Source organism: Mugil cephalus, chromosome 19 (genome assembly GCF_022458985.1).
Source record: "Mugil cephalus isolate CIBA_MC_2020 chromosome 19, CIBA_Mcephalus_1.1, whole genome shotgun sequence".
Lineage (NCBI taxonomy): Eukaryota > Metazoa > Chordata > Actinopteri > Mugiliformes > Mugilidae > Mugil > Mugil cephalus.
In genome coordinates, this window is record NC_061788.1 from 13,881,793 (window position 1) to 13,900,708 (window position 18,916).

At 40.9% G+C, this 18,916-nt stretch overlaps 1 protein-coding gene and 1 long non-coding RNA gene across 4 annotated transcripts in view; both read left to right on the forward strand.

Moving 5' to 3' along the window:
• si:dkey-1d7.3 (transmembrane protein 132D) overlaps window positions 1-4,928 on the forward strand; it is a 36,864-nt gene extending 31,936 nt beyond the window's left edge. For both annotated transcript variants that reach the window (XM_047569048.1, XM_047569049.1), the window contains exon 10: window positions 1,813-4,928. In XM_047569048.1, the coding sequence (XP_047425004.1) occupies window positions 1,813-3,288 (1,476 nt within the window). In that variant the 3' untranslated portion in view covers window positions 3,289-4,928. The remainder of the gene's footprint in view (window positions 1-1,812) is intronic.
• Window positions 4,929-12,393: 7,465 nt separating this feature from the next.
• LOC124997106 overlaps window positions 12,394-18,916 on the forward strand; it is a 115,694-nt gene continuing 109,171 nt past the window's right edge. For both annotated transcript variants that reach the window (XR_007110920.1, XR_007110921.1), the window contains exon 1: window positions 12,394-12,627. This is a non-coding gene — a long non-coding RNA (uncharacterized LOC124997106). The remainder of the gene's footprint in view (window positions 12,628-18,916) is intronic.

The following is an 18,916-nucleotide window of genomic DNA, read 5'->3' on the forward strand; positions in this document are numbered from 1 at the left end:
ACTCCGACGCCATCTTGAATTCTCACAATGAAATTATATGGGCATGTTATATATTTTCTGAAACCTTATAGTCAGGTGAATGTTGTGGTACTTGTGTTTTGTGTTTCTGATGTTCCTATGTCCTACAGGAATAAAAGAAAGAACATAGTTTAGGCGTAAAATGTGAAAAAATGTATGCTTTTGATGGTTTGATGAGCTGCAGTGACCTCCATATTTATCAAAAGGTTCACAACTGGGTTTAAATGGAAGCTTAGAAGGTCCCCTTTAAAATGATACCAAACACAATATTATTGAACACTGAGAAAAGTCCTAATCATGAGGGTAAAACAGATTATGCACATGCGTCTAACACACAGTTTTCCTTAGGGGGTGGTTAACTTCATGAGCTGATAACCAATATTTAGCTACTCACCTGGAAAGGCTATCATACAAAAAAATTATCTACAGACATATATCTATCCAAAAAATATAGGTAGCCTTCGTCCCTTTGACTGATACCAAAATCCGGTCTGGCCCATGGACTATTAGAATTCTACATCCATATCCAGATCTCTGTTTATAATAATGAAAATTTATGCAGGAAATAGTGCAATTCTTTCATCCATGGACCATAAGCACAGTTACCACCTCATTCAGCAGTGACTGGAGAGATATTTGTTCATTACTGGTGGTATGAATGTTCATGAAAGTATTGATGAGATTGCCAGTATGGCCCAAATTTCAAGGATCATAAGTCCGAAAGCAGGAAGGAAAGTGTAATAACAATATTCAACTGTCATGTATATTGTTTTCCAGTGAGCTTTCAAATGTTCCCGCACAAGCAGCAGAGCCTGTTTATGCACCACAAATAATATGCTTCACACAGAATTATTGAAATCCTTAAACGAAGAAGCCAAAAATCGCCCTATGAAGTTGCCATGATAAAGCTATGTGCTATTATCTGGGTCCTGAATGTTAGTTTCCCAACAAGATGTAATGGCCACCTACAGAAGTTCCAGAGCAAAGTGGATTCACGCAACAATGACCATAGAGGTGTAATAATATTTGTGTTTTCTCTATTTGCCTCTCCGAAAGTGAGCTCATTGTGTTAATAGCCCTTACTGCCGTGCTGGGTGAGAGAATAGGCAGGGCAGACAGAGTGCACGGATGATCCTTTTAACAGCTCACTCACACATTTAGCCATGGCGGCTTGCCCGTTTTAAACCAGCTCTCTGTCGCAGGCATGGGGCGGCAATTAGGGAGACCACAGCTGCTCACTTTACCTCCAGTGCACTGTCACTGTTGCTGGTTTGCCCTTGTCAATAACAAACTATTAGAACTGTGCCAGTGTAGATGATCAGCCAATTGCATCTGTGATGGCAAGCTGTTAATGTTCTGCTCGAGGCCATTCATAATGTATTCAAATACAAAATATAGGTTAGGTCTATGTTGACCCAGTAGCTCACATTAGCTACAGGAACTAGGTCATTGTCTATTAATGTGATTTGATTGGCTAATTCTTCCTTATGTGACCCCAGCTGCATTTTTTTGAGACTTTTTTAGGGACTCATATCAAAGTCACTTAATATTTAATATTTTTCTTGTATAAATTACATTTAAACCAAATGATATAGTAAAAGATAAACTGTTTTACGTTAAATAGTACAGAGAGATTGGCATAGGCAGTTTAGTGTTATTGACAATTATGGGATTACAGGAAGTGAAGGTCAGGGGGGGAGGGGATATTGATTACCACAGGAGTGACCTGCTTTTCATTTCACAACCTCTGTTTTGTTCATTTATCACAGTCTTTCTTTCTGTCTTACGTCACAGGAAGCAGTCGTCAGCTGCTGGGTTCATTTCAGCGATGGCGCAGTTGCTCCGCTGGAGCTGTTCGACCGCAGCATCTACTCCCTGACAGTCTCTACCCCAGATGAGGGGTTGGCCACAGTACGCCGCACCCCCCAGTCCACATTTGTAGTAGCGCAAGGTGAAGCTGAAGGCCAGGGGGCGCTAGTGAGGGTAGAGCTGAGGATCTGCGAGGAATGCCAGAAGTCTAAGAGGAAGAGCAAGTTGGCAGTTGGCATGGGGCTCCTCAAGATCAACTTTGGGAGCGGTAGCAAGGCAGGAGAAGGAGGCACTGATGGAAATCAAAATTTGGATGGTGGTGCATCGGAACTCATAGGTGAACTCAAAACTACAGTGACTTCACAAAGTGCTGCCACAGATATGGGCAAATGGTTGTTCAGAAGCACAATGCCTGATCAGCAAGAGTCCACTCTCGCAGACAGTGGCACCTCAATTCAACCACATGTTGTGTGGGTTGGAAAGACTACCAAAACTACAAGAGGAACCACCTATACTGTCACAGCTGCCTCTACAACTATAAGCACACCAAGCTTTAAAGCACAGTTGAGCACGGCCTTACCTATAGCAACAACCCTAGATGTTTCTAGTGATGGAGAAGAGCAGAAGAGAAGCTACGGAAACATGCTCGATGACCCTAATTCACCTCCCAACAAAGACATTCCTGAAGCAGAAGTGACACCCAAGAAAGAGCTTCCTAAATCTAAAACTCCAAAAGTAATTGAGAGCGATCTCATTAGGACATTCAAAGCCATGTCGGATGTGGAGATTGGCATGTATGCCTTGGTGGGCGTCTCCTGTGTAGCGCTCTTGGCTTTTTTACTAAACTGTGTTTCTTACAATATATGTTTCCGGAATCACAAGACCCCCATACAGGCTGGCCCACAACCCAGCACAGATTCAAAGGATCACAAGCATGACTGGGTTTGGCTAGGCAGCGGCAATCATGGCGCTCCTGCCCCAGGTGCCCCAGCTCAAGTGTCCACATTAAAGCGTGAGAATCATCGCCCTCTGGAATCCCGTCACTCCATTGATTCGATGGCCCACCGTGGCATGGAGAACACCCTGCCCACGGTGAGTGCTCCAGCTGTCCCAGAGAGGACCGCCACCCTGGGCCGCAGCAGGACCGTCTCACAGCAACAGTTTCAGACAAAGGCAGTCGACCCCATGGCAAACCGTTCGGCCACCTTACTGGCAAGACCGCACCGCAGCGAGCCTCTTCATTCCCCTACTAGCAAGAGGAATCAGGTTCAGTTCACCACCTTTACCACGCTAGACATCAAGCACTTGGCTGCACTCAAGAAGAACGGTGTGGACTTAAACTGGGCCAACCAACAGAAACAGCAGCAGCAGCAGGCCCCACCTGGTCCTGCACCTGAGCCCCAAACACCTTTACCTGACATGCCGTGGCCGGTAGTCAAGCCTCTAGGAGAGCCCCAGTGAGTTTATATGTGTGCATGTGTGGATGCACAAATGAGTGAGAGAGATCACTTGAAATGATGGACAGTGTGTTTAATGAGATTACAGAAAGGACATTTTATATTTAAATTGCTCAGTGCAAGCTTGTAAATATTGTATATAATGGTGCACCCATTGAAGACTGACATTAAACGGGCAATTTGTAAGATCGTTTGTAAAAGGGAAAAGTTACTTCAAACTTTCAAAAACCAACCAAAATGACACTACGTTCAAGATATCTGTCTGTTAGCAGTAAGTTAGCATGCTAATCGGACAGTACCTGCTCATGCCTGTCTTGTAATACCACCTTATACCAGGACTGGTAGTCACTGAATTAAGCAATAAATGCAGCAATGGGCAAAGCTCTTGAGATGCACCCTTCAAAGAGGTAGATGTACAGGAGAGCTGGCTCGCCAGGGTTTACTTTTAGCCCAGGACAGACCTCCAAGCATCAGCAAGGCCTGCAAGACTGGTTCCTTCAGTAACCTAAGGTTGTGTATCTTGTCCATCAGATCATCATGTAGGTTGGCTATTGGGAGATTTCTATACTGTAGCAGTGTGCGGCAACGGTCAACACATCAAGCAGTTGCTCTGATGTCAGTGTACAGTAGAAATATAAGGGAAGTTGGAGTGCGTGCTATTTCTGCTGCGCCATTTTTTGTGCCCTGTTGTCAGTTAGTAGTTGCTAGCTTTAAACATTAATGTTCCTTACATCTCCTCTACCCTGGTTTAATAATCCCCTGACTCAGTATTTAAATGCAGGCATCAAAGCACAGAATATCATAATGAAAGTAGCTTCAGTGTTTATCAGAACTAAAGGCAATCCCATCTACGGAAATGTATTATACATCTTTTACAAACCATAATACAAACTGCTCCTTTTATTCTGTGTTCATTTTTGTAAGATTAAAGCAGTTTACATGTTTTTATCTTTTATCCCTTGATGCGTAGTTCTTACATTTGAAAGAGAAAAAAAAGGGATTCTGTGTATATACATATATCTATTGTAACTGACTTATTTCTACATTTCTAAGTCCAAATGAATTTCCATTCCCTTTTACTTTTGTACAGTTCCGTCGCCCCCCCGTAGAAACAACTCCACACCTTCCTAGTTGTCAGGGTAAATGCAGTATTGGAGGGATTATTTCTTGCAAGTAATTCTGTTCTTTTCCAGCCTTTTGTGCTTGCTTTTTTCTTCTTCTTCTGGGAGTCCTCTGGAGAATACCTGAAGAATCTGTGCAATTTGTCAGAAAATATGCAACATTCATCACGTTATTTTGAGCAATCTGTCACCGCAGTCTTCACCAGATATTTATTCAAATCAAATGCACGCTATGCAAATATAATCTGTGCAGAGTTTGACATTGTTTCTGATTTTATTTTACGTTTTATTCCAACAATGTTACCTTGGACATCTGGCTTCACCTGGGGACTTGCTTCTACAATTTCCAAAGCCAGGTCTAATCTTTTTGTCTCTCGACGCCGTGCAATACATATTCAACTCTTAAGATTTTTCATGTGTGAATGAAAAATGATGATGCCTTTTCTATGTCCTCCTATTTTTTAAACCGAACTGTGACGTGTATTTCCTATGAGATTCTATCAATAAAGGACAAATAGATACATTTGGTATATTTGAAATTCAATTTGTGAGTGATTCACAGGGACAGTGCACAGTGAATGGTCTGGATTATAGGCTAAAGCTTGGCTCTGAATCAGTGGCATTCAATTATGTTTGATTATTTCCGAGTGTGATTTAAGGCTGATGTCATCATTCTGCAAAATGTCATGCTGACAGCAATGTAGTTCATGTGCCTGTCAATACTGGTATTCTGTGCGACTCCACAAAATAACTCTTACACTGAATAACAGAAAGCTGTGAAGAATGAAAGTGATCGTCATTTTATGTATTTTTATTTCATCCCTGAAGAATTGCAGGCATTTTATCAATAGGGGCTCAGAGGCTTGCGTTTGATAACTCACGACTCATTTGTCTTCTTTTCCTCCGTCCTCCTCCCTGTGTCTGTGTGTTGACCGCAGCTACACTTCTCAAAATTACATTCAACCAGCTGTGATGCATAAACAACGTCCCCGGCTTAAAGAAGCCCAGATAATCTGATGCCACGCACCTCAGGAATTGGCAGCTGTGGATATGACGCCGCACATCGTCACTCCCTGCTGCACAACAGCGCCGGGGCGGATTTAGAGTGTTGATAAAAGCAATTTTAATAACTTTCCCCAAAATTCTCCACCTACAGGCCCACGCGAATAAACTCCCTCCCCTTTTCCAGTAGATTTATCTGTCCAGCAACCGCAGGAAAAGTAAACAAACTCGTCTCGGAGATAAGAAGTGATTCAAAGCTGTCTCAGTGGTGCATCGTGACCCGGCATCTTTGATTGTGGACCTGCTGCATAATATAAGACAGAGAATTCAGAATTCTAAAGTTCAGACGCAGATTAAGATATCAAACCTGCGCAGTTTGTATGACACAGAATGCAATAACACAATGCGTCTCTAAAGGACTCTCGACTAAAACTTTTTTTTTTTCATGCCTGCTTGCTGTCAGGTTTGTGACTTGGTCCCACAAGTAAATTGAACATAATTTAAATGATTCCTGCGTGAAGAATTTGCCAATATCACAGTTGCGGGAAAGCTTTTTGTTTAATCATTTTCATCATGCAAGCTTTAGTTACAAAATTCATCTTGAGCGTTTAAAAATATGATTTCGGTTACTTTGCTTTGGTGATGATCCACCGAAATCCATTGACAGAGCAGTCAGGACTACTTTGCATATGAGGAAGTATGTAAATTGCATGAGTTTACGATCAAGACGGGAGCAGCGACCCTCGGTATCATTACAGCTAGACGTCTAATCTGGAGCATCAGCTTCCCTGTTGACAGATTTGAGGGATTGGGGTCATTGTGTTGCAGGATTAGTGTGCATTAGTGGACCGTCTCCATCGCACAGTCCTGATAATGTAGGCCAAAAGAGACAAGGTCACTTATTTCACAAGTGTGCTTTCCCACAGCTCAGACAAGTGGTCTCAGATGGAGGAAGGTGTCGGCGGGAAGGGGCAGGTGCAAATGAAAAAAATTCAAATGGGAAATTTGTATTGGATGCTGGGAAACATGAAAAGCCTGACAAATCAGTCTTAATTCATGCAGTGTGTGCACAATTTATTATTTTGATTATTATTTTTAATTGCCAAGTTTTTAAATTATTCTAGTTCTTCTAACTTGAACTGTTTTTGCTTTGTATGCGAGTTCTTTCATCCCATTGAGATTTTTTGAAAACATCATCTGTAGTTTATCAGACTTTATTATTAGGAATACCTGAGAGCGACACTCTCTCAATATTCCCTTGTTTTGTGACTGCATACATGACGCACAACTTTCTTTTTTTAACATGGACAGTTTGTTCCTTGAAGCAGTCCAGCTCCAAAGGGAGAAAGAAAGTTTTTTTTTTTGTTGTTGTTTTTCAACCACTGTCAACCACAGTGTTCGGGTTGCAGTCAGTGACTGTCACTGTTGTCCAAAGTTTGTCCAAGTGCCTCATCATATAACCCAGTCACTGTACTGCTGGCCTGCCCTGGATCACACATTGTTTTTGCACTGCACTGCAATCTGACTGTGTTCCATATTGGTGCAAGCCCCCATGTGGAGGTTAGTGGTTACTGGCGGTCATGCCGCCTTATGTGAACATCAAAATTTACTCAAAGTAATGAGACAATGTGCGTTTACCAATGTGTGCTCTTGGAGACTTCTCAGTCTCAGGATGTCAGTACTTGCTGCCCAAGTACTGTTCCAATTCAGAGTACATATAGTCCAAATACTTGGGGACAGCTAGGTGTCCCAGAGGACACTTCTCAGGTATCATCCAGTACTCTGCTGTTCTTGTTACAGAATGACCATACTGCATCCCCCTGTAGACTCTGAGGAGTACGTACTTCAGAGTTCAACAGAGTCGCGTCTGAAGCTTCCATACTTGGTATTGATAAATGTCCAACGTCTTCTCAGCCCTCTGTTAATTTACCCTTTGAATGGATCTCCCAAGCCACAGTTGCAGCAATTGCCCTACCTGAGTTTCAGCAGGAGCTTGGCAATTTTCTTTCGTGCATCCATCTTGGTTGTCACCTTTGTGCTGACTAGACAACAAAGTGGTTCCCACTGTAGCAGTCACAGCTATATGTTTTTTGCCCGAGAACAGTTCATTCAAACTGAGAAAATGCAAACACTAACTTAACTGCATCAGCACAGCTGGGTTGGTCAATTTAACGCCTTTAATTTCTTGAAGGTTTTCTCTAATTGAATTTATTCAGTTTTAAAATTTCAAACTCACAAGATGAGTCTGAAATAGCAGCTCAGCTTCAGTTCGTTAAGCGTATGGCACAGCAGGGGGAACTTGTGTTTTTAGTTTGAACTAAATAATGTAGTGGAATTGAGATGTTGCGTGAGGCTAGCGTGAGGTCTGATGGGTACAAAAAGCGCGGTAACATGTTTTTACAGAAACATAAAGACTGACAGAGATAGACAAAAGAAGACAGCCACATGCTGACATCAGTCCTAGATGAATAAGGAGATGGGAGCGATAACTCATATCACAGGTGGAAGGGAACTCAAACTGTATGGCAGCTCATTAAGACAAAGTACCTTGCTCTTCCTCGCCACACTCATCGCTGTCGCTGCCTGTCAGCGGAGTGTCAGTGCTCAGTGTGCACCGTAAGATAATGTCACCAATCTTACAAAGGGGGGGACTCAAGGCAGAGAAGAAGTTCTTTGTGTTAATGAGACAGATTGTAGGAAACGGCACTGTCAGATCAGAAGACATCCCAAACTGACAAAAGGGGAGTCTTAACTGGATGAAGCAGTGTCGACAACAGGTAAATGAGTCTGGTGGCAGTGGATTGTATGTACGTATACACATACGCACACACATATATATATACATATATTATTATTTTTTTATTATTATTTATTTTTTTTTTTCCAGTTAGATCAAGGAGATATCATTCAACACATGACTGTCAAACTTCAAAATGGCAAGGCAGGAAAAGATCTCAAGTGAGAGACTGTAGCACAAGATGACTCATCTCTGCCCAACTGCCTGTTCCTTAAAAAATGTGAATTTTTAAATGATCCCAAATATGGTCTTGTGTATGAAGAGAGTTGTACAGAAGAAAATAAAGCACACACTGTGCCAGAACTTTGACAGATTTTTTATTTTATTTTATTTTTTATTTTTTTGCCACGTTATCTTGGCATCCGGCATCTATAAATAACGCAAGACGTGCACATTTCATTTTTGGGAGATCTGTGGGTGTGCAACACGAAGTAGCAATCAAGAAGATTTTCGCTTAAATACATGTCTGTGTAGCTCCAAATGAGGTTATACAATGGTAACTAATTGAATTATTTATGGAGCCTCCTCAGGAAAAAAAAAGGCTTAATGAGGTGAATGCATTGACAAAACAAGTTAACTGTCCTTTTTGGCTTTTTTTTTTTTTTTTTTTTTGTCATCACATTAGTTTTTAATACTGCAGGAACGCAAGGAACAAGAAGAAGCAGCCGTAGGGAGCAGTCAGATGAAGAGCTCGCAACTTCTCACATAGGTAACCATCTAATTCCTTTTCTATTTACAGACTAATGTCATGCAGAGGATAAAATTAAATCACGCTTTATCACATACTGATAAAGTAAACTGACTGTTAAAAACAGTCCTAGAATTCTTTGAGTAACCACCACAGTAACCACAGATGGCGCCAGATCAACCAGAGCTGAAGAAAAGTTAGAGAATGAAAGTCATCATCTGCGAATCGAAAATCCATTCCAAACATTACAGCAATTTACTAAACGGTGGTCAAGACATTTCACTCAAAACCAGACTAATGAGGTGTCGGACCATGAATGTCATTTGGTGGCAGTCCATTGTGAAGTTGATGAAATGTTTCAGTTAAGTTGCCAATATACATCATTAGAAAGATCATTAATGTATATGAAATAAGTATGCACAGCGTGCATTGATGTCTTTACATGAATCCTAATGTGACTGATTGAAATCAATATGAAAACATAGGAGCTGTGGAACATTAGCAATACTGTCAAAAGTACACACAAAGACATCTCTGAATTAGCAATGCATAAAACAAACAAACAAAACAGTGTGAAACCTTTTGTTTAAAACAAACAAAGTAGACCTCAGATTTCTGTTTAGTCAAAGAATGATGGTTCATAAAGTTCATAAATGATAGCAGAAATCTCAAACTTCAAGAGAGAACGTGGTTCTTTCTCAGTTTGGGAAATTATACAGTATTTTCATTTCAAAACAAATTAACGTATTTACTTGTTTCATAGTAATACAGTACATGCATGGGTTAGACGACAGTTACATAATGCCATCAAAAAGTAAAGATATTTCCTTTGTTGATGCAAACTATACCAAGGGTTTGTTACCGGTAGATGTTTTGACTAGTTTTTAAAGATAAGTGATCGATTTGAGACCCCAAAATATGAACAAATACCTCAAATACCAATGTATCCATCATTCAGGATGTTCACTGCAGCTGAGTTCACTCTCTGGCAATATAGATCCTTTATGTTCAATTATAGAGATTTATACACGAGCTGTCTCAATAAACCATCACTTGTACAAGAATATCATTTGCAAAAACCGATACAATCTCCAACCGACGTCATATTGCATTGTGCAGCTGTGACGGGCAGATTAATGTCGTCCACCAGAAACCAGGAGTGCTGCATTCATCGTAATCCCGCCGCCACAGATGTTACGCGTCGTTCGCACATCCCCGCAGAGTCGGCTTCCTTCACCTCCGGCGCGCTGCTTCTGTAATCTGAATTTATGTACTAAGGTTGCTAATGTGTCACACACACAAACAAACCCAGTTTGGAAAATCCGTGAAATACTTTCTTTATGCTTTCTCATTACGGCGGCATATTGGCTGATTGCTGTTTGACTCTTTTCACGAGTTGCATGCTGAAAAGCTGCAAACCGGGAATAATAGAGCTGGTACCTTCAAGAAAAATAAAATGATGGGCCTGCATAGCAAGTCAGATGTACCATGGTGACATTAAAGGTGTTTGTAATGGAATAGTTGCATTCATCCCTGAGATAGCTGCAGGCGCCCGCCCGGCTTCGCAGTTACTTTTCCACCTCATTTCAGATCTGAAGAGCAGCACCCGTGCGCGCGCGCGTGTGTCTGTACGTGTGTGTGTGTGTGTGTGTGTGTGTTTGAGAAATATACTTGCACACAGACAGTGGGCTTGGGTTTGACTGTGCATGTGTGGGTTAAGGATGAAGGCAAAGGAGACAGGAGTGTCAGAGAAATAAGGGGAATATATGACAGGCTGCGAGGCTGGCATGGAAGAGCCTCTTGAAGCTCGCGCAGATGTTTGAAATATTTCTTTTTGTTTAGCTGACGAAACGTTTTGAAGCAACAGTATGCGTCAGTGTTTTATCTACACTGTACCCATTTGTTTTGGAAATGTGGTCTTGTCTTGTACACAGTAAACACTTCTCTATCCATTTAATCCTTCCTTGACAACTATTATATTTCCCCCTTGCCTCTCCGTCTCTCTTCCTCCCTCTTCTCCACTTCATTCCCCGCTTGCTTCACACCTTATACACACAGTGCATCTATCTTTCCTACAGCTTTAAACAAAGACTGCCTGTCTTGCTATTTTCCCCCCACTCTTTTTTTTTTTTTTTGGTCTCACACCTGCCACTCTCTCTGCATCCTCCTGATATTTGTTTCCCTTCGAGTTTTTTCCTTTTTTGTTTTTTGCTGACACCGTATTTTCCTCTGTGTCTGGAATATCTCAAAAATGTGACACAAGGTGAAACCAGAGGATTTAGGATTCATTTCAAACTGAACACTTAAATGGATCTTCGACGGTAAATGGTGCTTTTTGAAATCTACCCCGACTCGCTCAAACTAAAAACTATGACTGAGGCAATTGATGTATGCAGAGGTTTTACAAATGAAAATCCATTCTACAGAAAGTGTCCTAATAAGGGGTTGGGACAGCAAGCTTCAGGGATGATGGTGGTGGGTCTGCCGTACACTCACTTGCCAGTTCTTTAAGTACACTGGTGAAAATGACAGCCCCGCTCTAAATCTTAGCTTCACGAAGACTGTGGTTTTCAGAATATGTTCAAAATAATTGAATAGCTGTTGATTCAACCATATTTTTATTTTGGAGGCTGCGTTTGTAGTTCTATTGAATTGTACTGTGTTGTCGGACATCGTTATTTTGACACAATTTTAATCCTCCAAAATGATCATACAGTTGAATCCCCTCCTTTCTGAGGCAGTTTCAACATGAACTGAACATTATAAGAGTCATGAAGGAGGATTATGTGCAGCGCTGTTAGTGATTTCTTTCCCTCATTTAATCAGGGCTAATTAATTTGTCCGTCCCATTGTCTGTATACAAGGTTGTTGTTTGAACACCACATTCAGTTCATTCCGCTTTGCATTAGTTTCATTTTTTAGGAAAATGAATAAATTATCACTTATGAACTTGAGAACTGCTAAAATAAAGGTAGTGACTCCTTCCTGAGCAGGTCTGAATGCTCATTCAAACCAGTGTTGCCAGATTGGGAAGTAGTGAATGCTGTTCTTTGCGTATAATATGTACAGTTGAACAAACTTTTTGCTGGTTTGGGATGATTTCATCCTGACTTATGTGTATTGTACTCAAGTTCAGTAAATATGATTCTGATTCTGGCAGTTTTTGTAATTTGTTTAATGCAGTTCTGAAACAAAATTATTTTTTTTTTGTTGGGCGCTGCAGATTTTTGATGGATGATTTGTATGCTTTGTTTGCTTTTTTTTTTTTTTTTTAATGATAGACTACACTAGCATAAGCAAACTTATTTTATTTAAGAGAATAGTCTTTTTGGGAGGTAGGTTTTGTTCTCGATATTAGGCTGTATTTCGACTTTTTTTCTCGACATTTCGACTTTTTTCTCGAAGTGCATGTTGCAATTAAACCCTCTCTCTTTTTTGGTTGGTTGGCCCTTATAGTCTTCCATACTTTTCCTCATTGTTGGCCTTGGGTTCTCACCTTGAAAGCTAAAGGGCCTTAGACGCCGAGGGAAGATTATTAGCGCTGGTCACCTGTAGCATGTAACGCTAGCGCTAGAAGCTAACTTTTAAAGTTTCACGTCGCGTTTTTTGGAGGATTCACGTTGGTCTCGTTACATTTTTGTTGTGGAGCTTAATAAATCAGCAGTTGGTCAAACTTTCAACCGAAGTCGCTCTTTGCTAAGACGTCAGGAACCACAGCTAACTCACTTCACCGAGGTAAGGAGGAGGCTATTTGTTTTGTTTGCTTACATCTGTGTTGATGTTTGGTCTCTGTTCACACGTTAGTAAATAAGCACTGTCTGCTATTGCTCCAGGTTCACCACGGATATTTGTTTAGTGATGTGTTGTGTCTACAAGTTGATATTTTAGCTTTTTTTTTTTTTTTTTTTTTTGCTGCTAGCAAGGTTTAATTTGGCATTGGAAACATTTGGATTGTTTGGCTAATACAGCAAGAAGCACAAGTGATTTAAAACTGGATGGCCTATTTAGTTTAAAATGGCTCATGCGAAAGTCTTGAGTGTGTGACATATTATTGTAAAACCAAGTATTGAAGGTTTATTACTTTCAATGGCAAACCATCAGGACAGGCATGGATGGGCCTATGTTTCAGGGACGACCACAAACCTTGTAAAACCTGTAACGGACAAACAGTAACTTACATTGATCATACTACACAACCTCTGCAGGTCCCCCTCTAGTTACGATAGGACATATTTCATTGATTGGGACTGCAAGGCTAGCAAATTGTTCCCTGTAATATTTGTTTTGTGGGAAATGAAAAAAAAAAAAAAAAAAAACTCTTTAAAATTGTATTTTTTTGGTATTAAGCCTAGTTTATGCTACTGCAACCAGTGGACGCCATGTGGATCTACTCCTGTGAAAGCATTAATAACCGATTAGGTTTGTATACGCAAGGTGACGACTATTCAGCCAAGTTTCCATTCGTTTCGCATAATAATGGCAGTCCTGAATATCTAATATCACAGTTAAAATTAATAAATGCGGATCAACAGGTCCTTTCACTGAAATCACCGCAGCACATAACGTAGAGAAGAAATCTGAGTAGATGGTGTGGAGTTGGCTGAACAAGGGAGCACTTCCTGTGCTTGTCCTGCGGCCGTGACACGTGAACAATGCTTTTCGACCCGGTAGAAGAGACGCGTGCCTATAAACCAAGCTTTATGAGGTTATTCATTTTTTTCCCCTTGTCATCTGAGATGTCTTGCAGGTGAGTGGGCAGCGAGTATTTAGTGAAGGACTATAGTTGGCGAGAGCTCGCGTTGAGCCCTGTAATAAATGTTTCCTTCAAATGGAGCTTGTAGTTATGATCTTGCTGGTGCAGCTGGGAAAGTTTTGCCACTGAACACATTTGATTTTCACTGTTGTCCTGAGTGTGTGGTTTCACTCGAGTCAAAGTAACTGTGCTTTCACGTAATATGTGAAACATCTGTTCCATGACCGACTGAAATGAGTAATTTTTGCCACACAATCGGAGAAAACGAGAAATATTTTCGCTGCTAACCAGGAGGCCTAAATGGTGATGTTTATGAGTTTTTTTTTTCTTATGCTTTGTCTCTGTCTCTAACTTTCTTTCATATTCTGCCAGAGGCCACGCTTAATTGTGTCACAGTGTTAAACCGGTCTTATCCAGGCCAAGAAGAAAAGGTGATTCTATTTAGATAGTACTAATTCAGCACCCTCTTTACCGCAGCAGTCGTCTCAAGGCTATCAGTTGAATTCATGCTGAATATTTTCTGTGGGGGAGTGAAAGGAATTAAATGTGATGTTGACTGCTTGTTTAGCATCATTTTGAGAGTGGGTAGATCAATAATGCTGTTTATACTGATACGTGTACAATACGTATGGATTTATCATCCAAATGAGATTTGAACGTAATGGGACACCCTGTCAGTAGCACCACACAGTGAATGATATAGAACGTCTATCTGTGAGATATGTGATAACTTCTGCCCACTCCTTAGTTTTATTCCGTTTGGATTATACAGCCTCTCAATAACAACAGAGTCTAGCAGTATCCATTTGCTCAAGAAATCAGACAGAACATCATGTTGTGACCTTAGGCTGCCACTTAATCATTCACACCTTGGTGACCCTAGCGATATAGCGAGCAGTGCTACACATGGGATCTGATCTCTGAGCTCTGACCTCTGAGTGGATGTTTTTACAGGTAGCAGCTCCTTTGAGGCTCTTCAACCAAATGCTCTGCCTACGCTAGCCACAGCAGCATCCTTCATAGTGCCCGTGCCTCGAATGCATCTGAATTTAACTACTTTATCTTAGCTCTCTGAATACTTTTGTTTGTTTAAAGCTATACAGTAAGATGTACAAACACAAGATCCTTATTGCTTAAACGTCCGCAAACCTTTCTGCAGGCAACAGTGACGCATGCATCCATGTCCCAGCTTGGATCGCGGTGGATACAGTCTTAAGGATGGCATTACAGAAGTCCATCTCCCTAGCAACGCATTCTATCTCCTCATTAGAAATCTCAAGGTGTTCCCTGACCTGTCGAGATGCACTCTCACTGGCCAGTTCATTAAGTACAGAAAACCAATGCATTCTAATATCGCAGTTTTGCCCTGAATCCCCCTTCTTGACCGTTATAATGTTCAGTTTCTGTTAAAAGTAAGAAAAGTTGTAAATGTAATTCAACACTATGATCTTTTGGGAGGCTGTTGTTTGTTATGCTGTTAAACTGTAATAGAAACGTATCCGTTATGTTGCACAAATACAGAGTATCATAACCTTCCTGCAGCTTAAAGAGAAGATTGTTTAGATCAGAATACGTTATTTTTCAATCGTGTCCCTAATGAACTGGCAAGTGAGTGTATATACCAAAGATGACTAAGTATGGGTTGTCCATACTGAAATTCCCTGCTGTGCATATCTCTGAAAGGCCTTCATATCGGTATTTTGAAAGCATCCTTTGATTTCCTACATTTCTCCATAAAAGAAAGCCTTTTCTTTTTCACCAGGGCAACAACAGATGTGATCAAAGTTATTTGGTTTGAAGAGGAATAAAAAAAATTTCATTAAAAGCCATAAAGCAACTTGTGATCAACACATATGGTCAATAACTAAGGCAACAAACAACCTTTGGAGTTTCACAGAGCTGTAAGGACGCATTCCAAAAGTTGAATTTTGAGCATAGCTCGATTAAGCTGTGAATGTAAACTGAGTGAGTCAGTATGTTTACATGCATGTGGAAACAAAATAACTATTGCCTTAATCCGACTGTAACTGGACAACTTAAGAGCATGTAAAAGCGTTTATCCGACTAATATCAGAGTTCTCCTTATCAAACTAATACTCCCAGATAATGCGACTGGAAATGAATTTTTACTGGTATGTATACTCCTTAATCAGAGTTAAACTAGACAACACATGTAGGCATGCTCTATGACTGCTTTGCTGGGGAGAGCTAACGGAGCGACTCCATGACTGGCTGGTCGGGGAATGACTGTGCGCTCAAAGACGTCACAAGAGCAGCTCTGGATTTTCCCTTTTAGAAAGGAATGTTAATCAACCCAGAGAGAGCGGGCTAACTCCAACTTGCAGTTGGTTACAATGGTAGCTGAGTTTGTGAACCTAACCTGGTCGCCAGCAGGTTTTCTTGTGCCAGCCTGTTCCTCTATTCATTCATAAAAGCGAGTTGTAGTGGCGCCTCGCCATCGTCTACATTATAATCTAAAAAACTAAAACACAGTATGACCAAATATTTATGTATTTCTTTCGTGCATAATCACATGTTCACAACATTTTCTACTGGTTGAGAGAGGAATTAATGCAGTAGATTAAGGATGGACTATTTTACTGTGATGATGAGTAAATATTGTAGAATAATCCCCCACTATTACTAAAACAGGTTTACATGGCCCCGTGTTAGCACTACTTGCTGATGTGGAAAATCCAGTAAATTAAAAAAAAATAATAATAATGTTATCAAGAAATGAAGAAACCGGGAAAAATATGGTTTAAATAAAAAAAATATTAAAACCATCCCAGTGTAAACTGTCCAGAATTCTAAATTGTCGATTTACTTTATTCAACTTTTGTTGTATTTAGGTTTGCACGGCTACATTGAACACATCATGACAAAGCGATTGACCATCGCCTGATGCTCATATTTACTGAATAGAACTTGAATGCCTCCCTCTCAAGTCTTTTCTGATGATTTGTGTTTTTTGCGGCATCATCTTAATTGATCTGCCTCTCTGCCTGCCGAATTTTGCTCGTTCACTTGATTCACTTGATGAAAAATGAACCATGGACCAAACCATTTTTAAGAAGGGGCCAAGGGGTTTATTGAAATTATTAATATTAAAATACTATGTGGCTTTGTTTTAGCTCAGATTAATTAGTATGAATATATAATAGTTATGTCTGTGTAGAAAATAGTCATATATGCTACTTGGGGCCTGTGTGTGGACTCTAATGGGCTGTGGGCCCTTAGAATTGTCCTCACTTTTCCCCTAGGACGGGGCTGCATCTGGTCACCCTGGGGAAAAAAAAAAGAAATACGCTGGTATGCCAGTATATTAAAAATTCATATCATAATGAAAGGAAAATACCGGTATCTGGTATGAACCGGTATACCGCCCAGCTGTAACGCACAGTCAACATCTGTCATCCCACATGGCATGTCCGACTGTGGAGGATCTGGTTGATGAAGGGGTGGGCTTAGTTTGTCCTGAATTAAATATATGTCGGCAGATCACTATTGGACTCGTGGTCTAACATTTACATTCACAACCGCATCCGTGCCACCGTCACCAATGTCACCAAGCGTGGCCATGCTCTCACATCCGAACAGATACTAATACAATGCACTTCGTCTCTTTGCCAATGGCTGTTTTCTAATATCGGTGATGCTGAGCACACCACCAAGGCTTTGAAACCTCTCTCGGGCATATTTGTGTCTTTCCTTGGCCACAAACCAGTGAGAGGGGTTCCGCAGGATTGCAGGTAAATAATGTAGAAATGAATGATTATACTCTTATTGCATTGGTTTCCTTTTTTTCTTAAAACACTATAGGAGCACATTAGAATCTCAAGCTCCATGTGGATGAAATATAGTGACCGCCTTCTATTCATCGTAGAAGAAGAAGAAGGTAAACAGAGCGTTTAGAAGTGCGCCTTACGTACAAGACTAAAAAAGCTGTACGATTGTTCATCTTGTTGTTGTTTGAAACAACATGAATGCCTCCAGTTGTTTATTGTATTATGTAATAGGCCAACCCGAAAGGGCGTCGTATTAACCTGCTGGAAAGACGCATATCGCCACCTAGTGTGGAGGAGGAGGAGGAGGAGGAGGAGGAGGACGTGGAGGACGTGGAGGACATGTTTAATTTTTTCCATTGCATGTAAACTGTGACAAGGACCGCATTGAGAAAGCTGTATTTAGAGCTCCATTAAGCTAAGGAGTGGTTAAAATGTAATCACCTTCCAAGATGTTACAAAAACACAATGAAAACACACAAAACACATTTTTTCTTTTTTCTTTATTAATCACTCATTGATTAAATCATACCAATCCATGTGTGTAACAAGGCTGGAAAATTGAAAATTGTAAAACAACAAAAACAACAAAAAAAACGGATACACAAGAGTTTATTTAAAAGCCCACATGTTCATCTCAGGCTTCCATCTGGCAGTGTCTGCATCAGTGCACTTGTCACCAGAACGGATGTGCGCGCTGTCCGCGGCAGCTTTTAAATCACGGGGAAGAAGTCTAGTTTTGAGATGTAGGGCTTTGATTGTCACCATTACTGCATGTCTGCAATCACGCAGGATTTGTTTTGCTGATCAAGCTGCGGCGTGCGGGGGCGCACCCAGCAGGTGGTTGACTTCCACAGCCGTCTGATGTCTTGACACCCACAGGACGTCTGTGGGTTGGGTGTGTCGGTATCAAACGTCGCTGCCCTGGATACAGTGGCAACGAGATGTAATTACATTGTGTTGCATGAAAAATGAAACCGGAGAAACAGAGAAAGGGGCTGAGAGGGGAGGAAGAGGATAGGTAGGAAGAGAAATAGAAAGTTATTACCTTTGCAGTGACAACTCACTGGCAGAGATGGAGGGCCTTTGATCGTGAGCTCGGTGTGTATCTTTTTGATGTCAAATTGGAGATCTGAGGATCATTTATTCATGAGTCTCTAATATGTACGGGCTGGCTAAGTTGTCTGCAATGCTTGCCTTAGGCTTCTACAGTTGCTAAATTTCTCATTTCTTTTATTCTTCATTGTTTCATATTTATCTGGCTGCAAATGGTGACGCTATGACATTCATTTGCTCTTTTACCTTTTTTTTTTTTTTAGCGTCTCTCGTCTCTCTCTTTCCTCTCCCACCACAGGTTGAATCACTGACCGCCGACATCTCTTCGGTCCCTCATTTGAGAGCAGCATTAAAATAAAATGGGAGCGCAGTACTCAGACATCTGCTGCTCAGCCAAACAGAAGTGGTGGCAGTAGCAGTCCTTCTTAAA